General features: G+C 41.3%; 1 protein-coding gene across 4 annotated transcripts in view; it reads right to left on the reverse strand.

The window, feature by feature from the left end:
* MTR (5-methyltetrahydrofolate-homocysteine methyltransferase) overlaps nt 1-15,105 on the reverse strand; it is a 99,040-nt gene that overhangs the window by 12,492 nt on the left and 71,443 nt on the right. For all 4 annotated transcript variants that reach the window (XM_087431909.1, XM_004432401.3, XM_087431908.1 and 1 more), the window contains 4 exons: nt 12,966-13,033; nt 12,258-12,378; nt 4,881-4,962; nt 1,020-1,118 (listed from right to left, as the gene is read on the reverse strand). In XM_087431909.1, the coding sequence (XP_087288035.1) occupies nt 1,020-1,118; nt 4,881-4,962; nt 12,258-12,378; nt 12,966-13,033 (370 nt within the window). The remainder of the gene's footprint in view (nt 1-1,019; nt 1,119-4,880; nt 4,963-12,257; nt 12,379-12,965; nt 13,034-15,105) is intronic.

Raw genomic sequence — 15,105 nt, forward strand, 5'->3', positions numbered from 1 at the left:
TCAGAGAATCTTAGCTTTTCAGCTGCTACCACAGAAGTATGTCCAAGAAAGCTAGTACATAAGTTTTACAAGAAAACAAATGCTTTTATTAATAAAAATTCATTTCCTAAAAAGCTGTTCCTTTCCCATCCAATATGGCTTCACATAAGCACCAGAACAATGAAGATTCATTAAATATCCACTGAATATTTATATGTAAACATAAGGCTGACCTGCAGCCTTCGCCGTGGGATAAGCATGGCATGGAGTGGTCCCCTGCCTATACTTTCAGAATACCTGAGACCAGGTTAACTGGCCTGCCATCGACTGCCCTGAGGACCAGAAGGCAGAACTAAGAAACTGTCAACTGTAGGCACACCTAAGGGGAGGGGGAAAGCCAACACCTCAGAAACATCTGTTGTCTTCTTGCTGTTTGTTATCTCATTCCACTTGCCTACCCACCTCCAAAATGCAGCCCCCCGACCCCAGACAAAGCCCAGCAAGCAGATAACCAGGGAGAAATATCCCAAAGGCTTCTGCAGAATAATTATGCCCACTCTCCATGGATTCCCTGGAGCTTATCTAGACAGGGACAGTCCCTGACACATTACTTTGCACAGTCAGTGCTGGGCAATCAGAGAGAGAGGCTTACAATGGTCCTGTCTAATGTCTTCATCTTCTCCCATTATTTCCTCAAGAACAGGATCTGTGGGAGTCATTTCAGTACACTGTTTCAGTTCCTGTTTCCCTGCTGGGGATGAGCTCATGTTTATACATTCTCATAACTCTGCTATCTATCTAGCACAGCACCTAACACCTACTGTGCACCCAATAAATGTTGGGCAGAATAAATAAAATTAATTTTAATATAACCAAAAATTATTGGGAATTTAGACACTGAAGAAGTCTGATTTGAACTAGAAAACAGGACTTCTCTAGATGGATCCTAAGCCTTACCTCCTCAAAACAGTAAAGTCATATTAAAAACTGTAGGATCATTTTAATACCCAAACAAGCAGGGACCTGTTTTTGCCACTTACCTTGAGAGACTCATAATGGTCCTGTCTTATATCTTCATATTCTTCCATGATCTCCTCAAAGTATTCATCCTTTAGATTCTCATCTAATAGCTGAGAACACTGAAAATGCAAGATCAGCATTCAATCATCACGGAGCAGCAAAGAAGATAAAACATGTGCAGTCCCGGTCAGTTCTGTCTGATACGAGTGTCTTTGCCTACCTGGGGCCTTGGGCCACTCTAGATAGTTTACGTTAACTATGTGATTTATGGTGGGACTTCGCTCATGCTGTATCTGTTTGACCTCTGGAGGGGTTGAAGAATGAGTATTCCACGCCTACGTGACTGACTCCCAATACAAGCCCGGGATACCAAGGCTCAGGTGAGCTTCCCTGGCTGGCAATGCTCTGTACACGTTGTCACACATCACTAGTGAAGAATCAAGCGCTGTCCATGCGACTCCACCAGGAGAGGGCACCTGGAAGCTCATGCCCGGTCTCTCCCGGATTCCACTCCACGCATCTTTCACCTTTGCTGATTTTAATCTGTATCCTTTTGTGGTAATAAACCATGATTGTGAGCACAACAAGCGTTTCTGAGCTCTGTGAGTCCTTCAAGCAAATCACTGAAACTGAGGGTAGTCTTGGGGACCCACTACACCCTTCCTCTTCAGTGTTCCAAAGATACTCTGTTCACTCTCCATCACCGCACTTACTATGCATCTACTTCCCTGACTAGAAGACACCGCCTTCACGTCCCTGGTTTCTAGCTCAGTGCCTGGCACGTACAGGCACATCCTTACTAAATGTTTGCTGAAGGAATGAGCCTGATCACAGCCAACCATGAGCTTCTGCTAAAGTAAGAAAGGAAACAGATCATCTGAGAAATGTGAGGCCACTCAGTAACTTGTAAAACTAGGATCAGCTAAATATTGTTTATGACTATGATTATCAAGTTAGTAGAAGAATAGCTACCACCAAAGCTAAAATTACAAAGAAATATGAAATGGCTGTACTGATCACATCAGTTCAAAACCCACAGCCCCATCTCTGCATCCTCCAGCAGGATTTTCTAACACACAAAAAGGCAGGGAAGTTCAGTATCATTACTGAAATTGAGGAAGTTATACTGGATGATGGCTAAAATGCCTACCAGCTTTAAATATCTATAATTCTATCTGAATTTACTAAGTATCTCTAATTACAATCCAATCACCTATGAGTTAGGATAAAACCAAATTGCTTTGTTAAGGAACATAATCAGGAAGGGCCATTGTGGCAAGCCTAAACAGTGGCTCCCAAATGGTATTCACACCACCACAAAGTATTTCCCAGCCTTACATTAACCTTACCTCAGTGGAGCCCCCTTTAAGAAACCCAGCAGAGCTAAATGAAGACAAGAAGGGGAGGCCTGCTCCTGAGCTCCCCAAAGTACATGTAACCAACGTTTTAAAATACTGTTACATTCTGCTAGATTTTAAACCCTGAGAAAGCAAAACCCTGATTTCCTTAACACCCAAAGAACTTAACAATACCCTGACACAGGTACTATTGGATAGACAGAACATTCCACTAGTTTGTTGGCACTTTCACACCCCTATAGAGCCCCCTGGTCCCAGAGCCACAGTGATAAACCTCTCCTTGCCCAATCAGACTTGCTTGATGGAAACAAGTTCATGGCCAATTATATGGGCTAATCGACGTGACCCTTCCACAAAATCAGAGTCCATTATGTGTTTTCATGCCAACCACCCAGACATGGTACAGATTTTCTTTTCCTTCTTTTATTTTCTATTTCTCATGTGCAATCACAGCTCAATGAGAAGGAATAAGTTGAAAACACATTTTATAATTGAAAAAGAAATAATACTGGCACCTTGTTTTTTATTTAAAAAGAAAGAAAAGAAAGCAAGAGGCATCCTCAGGTCTAAATTTCCAGCTATTATTTAGTTGTCACATTTTGGAATCTTTCAAATTCACAAGCTGGTTAGCTGGAGCCTGGGCCTGTGCCACTCTCACTGCAGTTGGACCAAAAGGCTCTGAACCAACAGCCGACCTAACAAATTGTACCACCGACTCCTGAAAAGTGTCACTAGCAATTACCCAAATGATTTATCATCAGACTTAGGTTTGAGTAATTGCAAAGGGAGGCGGTTTCTTTGTGTGTGAGCAGAGCTAACCCTCGCTGGCTGCCTGGCTGGACCAGGCTGTAAAGAGCACAAATGCCCACACCTCATCCTCTGCTTTCAGCCAGGCCCAGGCTGCTGTAGCTCTTCAAGAAGGTGAAGGAGTCCGTCCTCAGAATGGGATCAAGAGGCCGACTCCTTCCCAGCTAAAGTCCTTCTCCTGCCTGTAGGGGCAACGTTACCACTGTGTCCTTACATGGGTCCAACTGCCTGGTCTCCAAACGGGCAACTTTGGGAGTCATTCATTAGCATTTGAAAACAGCAACAAGCCTTAAAAAGAAGCCCAGTGTTTACTCAACCATGGACCTGTATAAGCTCCTTATGAAGCACAATCCAAATATAAGATACAAAAGTTGTTTTAAAATTGAGTTGTAGAAACGTAGTTTATTTGCACATTAGTCTATGTCAATGGCAAATAAAAAATTGCACTTTTATGATTCCAGCCTGATTTAATTTCATCCTTTTTAATAAAGGAGAATCGTTAAATTCATGGGAGCAAGTTGAATGTAGCATTAAGACCACCTGCCTTCAAATCCCACACCTGCCACCTGACGGATGCATGGCCTCAGAGAGCTACTAACCTCTTCACTCCTGCTTCCTCATCTCTACAACGGGGACAGTGCAAGTATCTACCTCATGAGGATGAAATAAAAAATCCATGTAAACCACTTAGTACAGTGCCTGGCACACTATACATTTTTAATAATGTCAGCAATTATTGTGTAACTTTCACATAAATAAATTCACAGATCTGACAGAATTCCTTTGGAAAATGGCTGAGGAAATGTGGTGTCACCCTAGTTCAGGCTGCATGATATCACCAAGTGGTCTCACAAATCACTGGGCCCCCTCAGTAACCTTTCTCACCTGCAAACTCTGATGGCTGGACTAGATTAGTGGTTTTTAAATTGCGCTCTTTTGATGAGAACTAGGAGTTGGATGTAGGATGGAAGGGGCTGCTCTTATTTGTACCATACTGAGTTTCCAGGTAAGACGTCACTTGAAAACAAGGTTTCTATGGCTAAAACAAACCTGGAAACCACTGGACCACATAGTCACTCAGGTTCCCTCCAGCTATTATATCCTATTTTTCAAGGAAAATAATGAAACACGTAACAAGAGAGGATATGAAGCTTCACCGATGAGGAAAAAACACTTAGGTAAGTTGTTTATTACATTCACTGAGAAAAACAATCTACTGCTCTGGGTTTTTTAACATCTGGTGAAGGTTTTTCTGTCTTTGGGTAGGGTCAACCGGCCCATTCCAGGTTAAATGTTTTTCTATCTGGAAATAGGTTATTTTTTAAAATTCTACCTTCTTTTTAGCTCTGGCATGGAGCTAAGAAAGTGTACATGCATATTTGTAAATACTTGTAAATGGCTGAAATCTCTTTCTCTGGGTTGGTGTCAAGGTCAAAGGCGTCTTTGGTACCATTCCTCTGTTATCAGGCCAGCATTTCTGCTGCTGGTTCAGGAAGTGGTCTGAAAACACAGGACACTGGCCCTCACCCGGCCCTCCTTCCAGCGATGCAGACAACTGCAATGACACTACCATAAGCCCTATGCTATTCTTTCACTTTTTTTTAGTAGAATGGGACAAAAATAAACAGAAGGTCTTGGGCGATACCCTTAACCCTTCGTGCTGTCTTTGTTCTCTCTTTACAGCATATCTGAAATAACGTTAAGGCCCACACTTACCACCACCACACTCTTGGATGCGTCCAGGACATGGATTACAGGTGCACTGTATCTTGGAGCTATTTTAACTGCTGTGTGGGTTCTGAAACGAGGGGTCAGGAAGAAAAACACGTCCATCAGTGCTGACAGTTCTTACACAACTCTTGTTGGGAACCATTAGAAATAATGTGTTTCTACAGTCCTTTGCAGAGAAAGATTTCAAGGTACTTACAAATGTTGAACTTCAAATTTCTCTTGTAAAACCAGAATGACTTTCTCCTTACCCTAACGTGGGGAAGCCAAGGGGAAAAGACAAGGATTTGTTGGCCCAGGCTACAAACAAGTCTGTGAGAAAATGAGACAGACTGTGTCCTTGGCTCTCTGCCAGCGGGGGACGAGCCTGTGACCTCACAGTCATTAGCAGCCTGTCTGAACTAAGGGAGCTAACCAGCCCAGGCAATTGTACTTTGCTGTCATACAGGTCAAGTTGAATTTCTTCCTCCAAATGAGCTGGGCTACCAGCCAGGGCCCCTGGGGAACAGACACTAGGCCGGGGACACAGGACACCACTCTCTAGCTGCTGCTCCATGTTCCTGGGAGACACCACCACTCCCAGCCTCAACCCCACCTTGTACTTGTAAGAAGGAACCTCAGACCCTCAATAAATTCAATACAAAATAACACAGGAAGGCGAAAGCAACAAAAATATTTTATACTAACATTGGCTCAGCCCCAAATCCTTATTGCCAAACTTGAAAATGTCAGTACTGAGGAAGAAATACCCTTTAATCCTTAAAATTACCTAATTAACTAAAGTGCAAAACAAATTACCCTCTGATTAGTGGATGTTTATAGCAACAGCATAGGCTACATATCTGCTGTTTCATTATAGAACATAACGCTAAAGTGAGAAGGGAAAATGCATATGCCCTCCCTTACAGCAGTTACACCAGGGCCCTGAGGATGGGAGAGAAGTGTGGACTTTGCCACAATTCACGTAAAAGGGTGGCAACAGCAGTTCCCACAAGACGGGCAGTGCTTTCCAGTCTCTTCTTCTCCCCTAAAGCAGCAGCAATCTTCCCCAAGTCAGATACTTTCATATTCTTTCCCTCAACCAAAATGCACTTTTGTTTAGAAAGACATTCAGAATATGCTATTATATGACGAAAAAACAAAGTGGAAGAACAGTATTTTTAAGACAATTCTATTTTTGTGTGTGTGTGTGAGGAAGATCAGCCCTGAGCTAACATCCAATGCCAATTCTCTTTTTGCTGAGGAAGACTGGCCCTGGGCCAACATCCATGCCCATTGTCCTCTACTTTATATGGGACGCCGCCACAGCACGGCCTGACAAGCGGTGTGTTGGTGCACGCCGGGATCTGAACCTATGACCCCGGGCCGCCCAAAGCGGAGCGCGCGCACTTACCCGCCACGCCACCAGGCCGGCCCACAATTCTATTTTTTGAAAAACACACACTACCACCCTCAATCTGCCCCAACCAACCAACCTTATATATAAGTTTCTGTATATTTAGAAAAAACACAGACAGATACACATCAAGGTGTCAATACTGGGTATATGGAGGTTGGAGGTAGGATTGAAAGTGGGAAGGGAGAGACTAAATTTTGCTTTACATTCCTCTGAACTGGCATGTTCTAGTAAGCGTGGACTACCAAGGTAATTTTTAAAAACCAAGAGAATATTAAAGACGCAATACACGTGTCAGTGTGTTTTTAACAGGCTTCTCAGGGAAGGCTCTAAAAATTCATTCATAATGAGACAGACAAGACCACTAACATTTCACCTGTCCCCTTTCTAAGTGTATCTCTGTACATGAATAGGAAGCAAAGGACTAAAGCCATAAGCCACAAGAACTGACCTATGAGATGGAAGTTCAGGCCTCAGCTAGTTAGTGCAAGAGAGGTCTTCTGGGCTGGGAGGTTCAGGGTGCAGAGCACAGGGCGGGCCAGAACATGGCCCTGGAACAGCCAAACACTCCACTGCTTCCTGACGACATGTTTTGTGCCCACGGTGGGCTTGGGGACCAAAGATTTGAAGATGTCTTGGGTATTCTATGAGGGGAAAGATTTTCAAACAGTAGGAAAAGTTATAGAGAAGAAGCTGTTTCTAGTTTCAAAATAGAACACAAGTCAGGCTCTGCTTGCTTCCTCTTCTTCAGACGGTCAGCCTCTTGAGTACACGAATATACGCCTACTGTATATTCTGCAGGAAATGCCTCCAGGAAACATTATCTCAAGCTTGATGTGACTTAGACGACATTTCTCTTAAAGAGAACCAGTACAATTTTAAATTTTAAAATCAACACAATTAGTACTTATTAAGCATCCAAGGGTTCTTAGTGCAGTTCTGGCCACTGTCTCTTTGATGATCTTCTGGACAAGGGCACTGAGAAGGAACTGATGGATTCCACTATTTAAAATAAATAAACAAATAAATAAATAAATAAAAGCAAAGTGCTGCTTTCTAACATAAAAATTACAAAGCTAGATGAGCACAGCCATGAAATTTGAGCTTGCTCAGCCATTGAGAGTGCTTTTTGTTTCCTTATAAAGTTATTATGACACTGATTCCACTTTCTTCTAAGCTTCCATTTATGCAAGGTTCTCCAGCTGGAAGAAGACTTCTTTCTCAAGTCTGAAAAGATGGAAAACATTGGAATCTCTCCTCCCTGTCTTCCATACCAAGAGCAAAAGGCTAGACACTGAGGCTGAATCTCAAATCCATCTCTGTTAAGCCACTCATCAAATAGGATTTAATTAGTCACCTCCCCTACTTGCCAGATGGGCAAGATAGCATTAACCTTGGAGGATCTTTTTACAAACTATGAAAAAGAACAAGTACTCGAAGCATTTATTTCATATCCTATCCTATCCCAGAATTAATTTAAAGTGTTTTACATAAATGCAGCATGACCAAAACTTAAATTTGATGAGAAAAATGAGAGAAAGAGAAGATAAAGATGGGAAAATTAAGATGCAATCAGGAGTGGGATCAGCATATAAAATTTACTCCATGAAATCCTGTAAACAGACCTGAGCTCTAAGCTTCCCTGAAGTCAATTCAAAGAGGAAAATAATATCAGTTATGTGATTCAGCACTGTACTTCCTAAGAACTTTTTTAAAAACTCAGAAAATTACCTCTAGCTTTGAGCAATGTGATTTCCTATTGAATTCTCCATTATTCACAAAAAATAACAGAAAAAGACATTTTGCAGTTATTGGCTTTAAACCAGTGAAAAATTGAGAGTTAACTGCCAGACTTGTGTCCTTGAGAAGTTCTATAGCTAACAGGACCAGAGTTCCATTAAAGGCATTTCTAGTTTGTGATATCAAAACCATCTGTATTACAGACAGGAGAATATTCAGTGTTCTATTGGCTTATAGCCACGGGTTAAAAAGGGACATTCCAAGCATATTTCCACCCAGAAATGACTCCAAAATCTGTATAACCCTTTCAACCTCTCCAAGGATCCATCTACTAGATAGCCTTAAGCTTCATTTCAAGCGTCTGGGGGTACAGTTCTAATTCTATCACGCTACTGCAGGCCACTGAAGTCTGGAAAAGCCATGTCGTTATGTTATATCCCCTCAGAGACCTGCTTTCATGACAACCTGAGCTGCCATCTGCTCAACACAGTTAGCAAAGGAAAGAACTGGAACACCGCTGAGCCCTCAATAGGTCAGAGGAGGTAATAATAAGGGCTCTCAGAGGGCTTCTGAGACATTCAAACCCCTGTATGCTTTCTAGCAAAGCTGACTCTCCCAGGAGTAGATGGCTTTCCCATTCAGATGCAAAGAGCACCAACCATAGAGGAACAGACTGATAAATCAGACTTCATAAAAGTTAAGAACTTTTGTTACCCAAAAATACCACTAAGACAGCAAAAAGCAAACCATATTGGAAGAATCTACTTAAAATATATATTTCTCATGAAGGGCTCGTATCCAATATAGAGAATGCATACAAATCAATAAGAAAAAAGGCAGAATATTCAATTTAAAAAAAAGACTTAGAAAAGCAAAAAAAGAGTTAAAAAGCATATCCAAATGGTCAATATACATACGAAAAGGTACTCAACACTATTAGTGAGCTGAGAAATAGAAATGAAAACCACGTCAGTTATTATTACATACACACTAAAATGGTAAAATCGAAAAGGATATAGCATAACTGGAACTCTTGTAATTGCCGGTGGGAGTGTAAATTAATACAACCACTTTGGAAAACTACTCAGCAATATCTGATGCAGATGATCATATGCATATCTTATGATCCAGCCAGTTTGCTTCAGGGCAGAGATACATACACAGCAGCATTCTGTGTAATAGCCCCAAACTGGAAAAACCCAAATGTCCACCAACAGTAGCATGGATAAATAAGCCATAGTATATTATACAATGGAATATTATACCACAATGGAAAAAAACCCCAACTACTGTCACAATAAGTTTAGGCCTCACAGACATAATGTTGAGCAAAAGAAACCGGACACAGAAGAATACATACAATAGGATTCCATTTATACAAAGTTGAAATGCAGGCAAAACCAACCTATGGTGACGGACGCGAGAACAGAGATTCCTTCTGTTGGAAAGGATGACTAGGTAGGGTAGCCCGTGAAGTTCCCAGAGTGCTGTTACTGTTCTATTTCTTGATCTGGGGGTGGTTACACGGGTGGGTTCATTTTTGTAAAAATTCATCAAGTTGTATATCTATGATTTGTGTCCTTTTCTGTATGGCCGTTATACTTCGGTAAAAGTGCTTACTTAAATAAGAGGGCTTGATGAAGCAAGACTCCAGGTCTGAGTCCTCACCCACTGTCACTGCTTTAGAATGGAGTCAGAACAGGGGAATTTTACACTGAAGTTCTTGAAGGTTGTATGAGAACCTGTTTTGCGAGCGCTGCTCTAGCACCACAATGGAGAAGGGGATGGTTACAGGGAAGCACTGCTACTGGCTTTTATTTTCCAAATAATTTCCCAGAGACTCTAACAGGCATGAAAGAGAATAGAACCAGAAAAGGCAGGGATCACCGAGAAACAAAGCACTGGAGAGTTGGAAGAAACCATGGGAGGTCAGGGGACCCAGCTTTCTGCCTTTGGGTAGGCACACATTCACAGCTTCCCAGATGATGAGAATAGATATTTTGCAATAGCATGAAAAGACGGTGGCTGATTTCTGATCTGATTACTTCTAACTTGATATACCAGGTTATAGAGTCATTTATGGCTAATTTTGCCAATGATGTTTCTTGGGAGGCTAGTCATGTTGCTTCTGAATGTTTTTTTAAAAACCTCTTTAGGGGCTGGCCCAGTGGCGCAAGTGGTTAACTGCACGCGCTCCGCTGCGGTGGCCTGGGGTTCGCCGGCTCGGATCCTGGGCACACACCGACGCACTGTTTGTAGAGCTATGCTGTTGTGGCGTCCCATAGAAAGTAGAGGAAGATGGGCACGGATGTTAGCTCAGGGCCAATCTTCCTCAGCAAAAAGAGGAGGATTAGCATCAGATGTTAGCTCAGTGCTGATCTTCCTCACAAAAAAAAAAAAAAAACCCCTCTTTAATCTGGTGGCTCTTACACAGTAAGAGGTATAACAGAATGGACTATTTGGTAATGTTCCAATTTGCACAAGTAGCAATATGTGGTTTCCTGATTTTGAATTTCTGAGTGTAGTGTCCTACCATATAAAATGGTTCTTATTTTGAAACTAGAATCACATTTACATAACTCATAATGCATTTCATTACGTCTGATCATTTCAATATTTATTTATTCTATTTTACAACTGTGATTTTAAAAGGTATTTCATTCTGACAATAGTCTATAGATTCTCTTACCATTCTCTTTACTAAGCTAACAAATATTCACACTACAACCATCAATTACCCAAGACCATGCTCATTGACACCCCAGTTATCAATGGTTGGTCATATCCCTGGAGAACAATCTGCCACATATCCTAGTGGATAGTCTTTTGTGGAAAAATAAACCCAGTTTTCTAAAGTGAGCAACAACAGCCACACTATTAAGTCCTTCAAGTACGAAAAGCAATTAGTGGATAAATGACATATGATACTATGACTACTCATGAAAATGATCCATTCAGATTATAAATGATAAACGGGATGATGGTTAATCTTATGTGTCAACTTCGCTAGGCCATGAGACCCAGTTTTTGGTCAAATACCAATCTAGATGTTTCTGTGAAGGTATGTTTTAGATGTGATTAACACTTAAGTCAGTAGATTTTGAGTGAAGCCAATTAACCTCCATAATGTGTATGGGCCTCATCCAATCAGTTAAAGACCTTAAGAGAAAAGACTGAAGTCTCCCAAGGAAGAAGGACTTCTGCCTCCAGACTGCCTTTGGACTGAAGACTGCAACATCAACTCTTGACTGGTCTCCAGCTGCCGACCTTCCCTGCAGATTTCAGACTTACCAGCCTCCATAATTGCATGAGTCAATTCCTTAAAATAAATCCCCCCCCCATGTATATATACAGACACACATTCCATTGATTCCATTTCTCTGGATAAATTTGACTAATACAAATGGCTTAACATACAGTTATTTCCAGTACGAAAGGAACTTTGGAATATATCTGACCAGACCCTTATTGTATTTTTATATCAGAAAAATAAACTGTATGCTTGTGGGATCAAGTTCAATGCTCCACCTGGGTATTATTTCCTGCCAAAGTGAACTATATGGGGCACAAGGAATGCGTCATAAAAAGTCTAATACCATAATTAACATATTTCTCACCAAATATCATTATGACCATGACCCCAGGAAAAATCTGACAAACTAATGATTATGTGACCAAATTTGAACTTTCTCCTTTTTAAATTGTTTAACCCAAAGTTTTCAAAAACAACTTTCCAAAGCAATCCTTTGCTTCATTCTTGCTAGGTTGGCTTTCTGTCTCAACTGTTACAAGGTCAGAGTCTCTTCAAGGGAACCTATGATTATTCAGTCAGACACCTGCTTCAAGATAGAGAGTGAGCTGAAGTTCAAGCAATGTCTTTGTGCCAAAATACACAGCTTCTCCACTCAGTTTGATTTCAAGAGGAGTAAGTGTTCATTAGAAATCTCAAGAACTGAATGGGAGGTTAGAGGATTAAGGAACAGACAACTGCAAGTCAAAGGAATCCAAAAAAAGGCAAATGGTAGGGAGATCACCAAGGAGTTTCCTACAGCATGCTCCCAAAATATTCTGGCTCTTCTCCGAGTGAAGACCGAAAGTTCATGTGTTTATATAATATGGAGCCAATGTACTAAGCATAAGAGAAAAGAACCCAGGTTTCATCACTGATTGTAAACACAGGCATTTAAGAGAATTTAAAGGGAAGCATAAAGCTCATTAGCTTGACTTACCTCGAAGTGGTTGCTCCTCCGATCAACAATGGAATCTTTATCGCTAATCTCTCCATTTCCTTGGCAACGAAAATCATTTCATCCAGGGAAGGAGTGATGAGTCCTGACAGGCCAATTATATCTATTATTTAAAAAAAGAAAAAAAGGACAATGAGAAGGAGGATGGGAGAAAAAGAGGAAAAGTATAAAGACTCATTTTAGAAACTTTGTAAATCAAGTCCACAAGACTTAAGATGAATTCCCAATTTCTAATTCTAAGACATCTTCTCTGACTGAGGGGTTTCAATGTATTGTTTACTTTTGGTAGTAAATATGATTTGTAACTTAAAGATGCAATAATGTACTTGCCATAGTTTTGGGAAGCCATGAAATAGAATATATTGTTATATAATTTCCCAGACTCGAATGTGTCACAGTGTCCGAAGAAACATAAAAACATCTACACCCAGAGAAAAACTCTAACACAACACTGTTCTCTTATAAAAAGGCTGGCCCATTCCCCATCTCCAGAGCTTCACGGTTACCTATTCCCCTCTTCAACTCCCATTATAAATGGCAATGAAAGTAGCCCCCACGCAGGAGTTGGCACTTGACTGTCTGACTGTCCCACCGACCCCACAGGGGCTGGGGCATCACTATTCACTGACAGACAGACACCTGGGGGGAACGGCATGTAGCGAAACGTCAAGAAGCACAGTTTCACAGTACCTGCTTTGTGGTCAAGAGCAGCTTTCAGTATCTTATCACAGGGAGTCATGACTCCTAAATCAATAACTCTGAGGTACAGAAATGAGATGTGAGAAAATTAATGAGAACCCATTAGAGACAAAGCTGAAATGAACATTTTTTGGGGGGGGAGGGTGGTGAGGAAGACTGGCCCTGAGCCAGTCTTCCTCTATTTTGCATGTGGGATGCTGCCACAGCATGGCTTGATGGGCAGTGTGTAGGTCCACGCCCGGGATCTGAACCTGCAAACCCTGGGCTGCCGAAGCAGAGCATGCAAACTTAACCACTACACCACCAGGCCGTCCCCAGAAATTAACATTTTTATTTAGCCATCAAGTACTGCTCTAATGTAAACTGGAATTGAAATGCTCACTAAATTTTGACAACCACCCCAACTACAACTGCCATTTATTAAGTACTTACCACATGCCAAGGACTATGCTAAGCTTTTTTAAACAGCTTCATTGATACATAATTCACATAGCAGTCACTTCACCCATTCCAAGTACACAATTCAACAGTTTTTGGTATATTATATTATTATTTTTTAAGCTCTGGTAAAATATATATAATATATAATTTTCCATTTTAACTCTTTTTAAGTGTACAATTCAGTGGCGCTAATTACAATGGGTAAAAATATTGGGCAACTATCACCACTATTTATTTTCAAACTCTTTCATCACCCCAAACAGAAACCCTGTAACCATTCAGCAACAATTCCCCATCCTCGCCAGCCCCTGGCAACTTCTATTCTACTTTCTGTCTCTATAAATTTGTCTATTCTAGACATTTAGATAAGTGAAATCATACATAATTTGTCCTTTTGCGACTGTCTTGTTTCACTTAGCATAATGTCTTCAAGGTTCACCCATGTTGTAGCATGTGTCAGAACTTCATTCCTTTTTTAGGCTGAATACTCCATTGTATGGATGTGCCACATTCTGTTTATTCGCTCATCTGTTGATGGACACTTGGGTTGCTTCCACTATGCTAAGCTTTTTTTCTTTTTTTTCTGTGAGGAAGATTGGCCCTGAGCTAACATCTGCCAATCCTCCTCTTTTTTGCTGAGGAAGACTGGCCCTGGGCTAACATCCATGCCCATCTTCCTCCACTTTATATGGGACGCCACCACAGCATGGCTTCCTAAGCGGTGCGTCGGTGCGCGCCCGGGATCCTAACTGCTTGAGCCACTGGGCCGGCCCCTCTGCTAAGCTTTTTTATAAGCAATCTCATTTAACCCTCACCACAACTCGATGATAAAGTACTATTATAGGCCCCATTTTTGTTTTGTTTTCATATATTTACTTTATTCCTTTCTCCAAATATATAATTTGGATGAATAATTATAAATGGGATTATTGCATTAAATATATGTTTATGATGTTTGATTCATATTTTAAACTTGATTTTGAGGTAGGCTGTACCAATTAATACTCTTTTTTTATTATTATTATTATTCCTTTTTTTTTGTGTGTGAGGAAGATCAGCCCTGAGCTAACATCCATGCTAATCCTCCTCTTTTTGCTGAGGAAGACTGGCTCTGAGCTAATATCTATTGCCAATCCTCCTCCATTTTTTTCCCCCAAAGCCCCAGTAGATAGTTGTATGTAATAGTTGCACATCATCCTTCTAGTTGCTGTACGTGGGACGTGGCCTCAGCATGGCCGGAGAAGCGGTGCATCAGTGCGCGCCCAGGATCCGAACCCGGGCTGCCAGTAGCGGAGCATGTGCACTTAACTGCTAAGCCACGGGGCCGGCCATATTATTATTATTCTTGAAAACATGACTTTTATGTTTTAATGAGAAAGGGCCCAGAGGAGCTTGGGCCCAGAGAAGTTAAGCAACTTGCCCAGTCACACAATTAATTAGTAGCAGAGTTGGGATTTGCACCAGGATCTGACACCAAAAAACCCATCCTCTTAGCCATTTAGGCCAATAAAAATGCTGGGGAAGTTCACTCAATAAATATCTATTGAACAGTGTACTACACGGAAGCCAATGAGAAGGATAATCAAGAAGAGGTCAGTTCCTGCACACCAAAAGCTGATGATCAAGAAATCTGGTTACGTAAGTCAAGGGAGAGGGAGCCTGAATCAGGGAGCAGTTCACCCGGAGAGAT

The sequence above is a fragment of the Ceratotherium simum genome, chromosome 6 (assembly GCF_057802395.1).
Source record: "Ceratotherium simum simum isolate JZ-2026a chromosome 6, ASM5780239v1, whole genome shotgun sequence".
In the NCBI taxonomy this organism is placed as follows: Eukaryota; Metazoa; Chordata; class Mammalia; order Perissodactyla; family Rhinocerotidae; genus Ceratotherium; species Ceratotherium simum.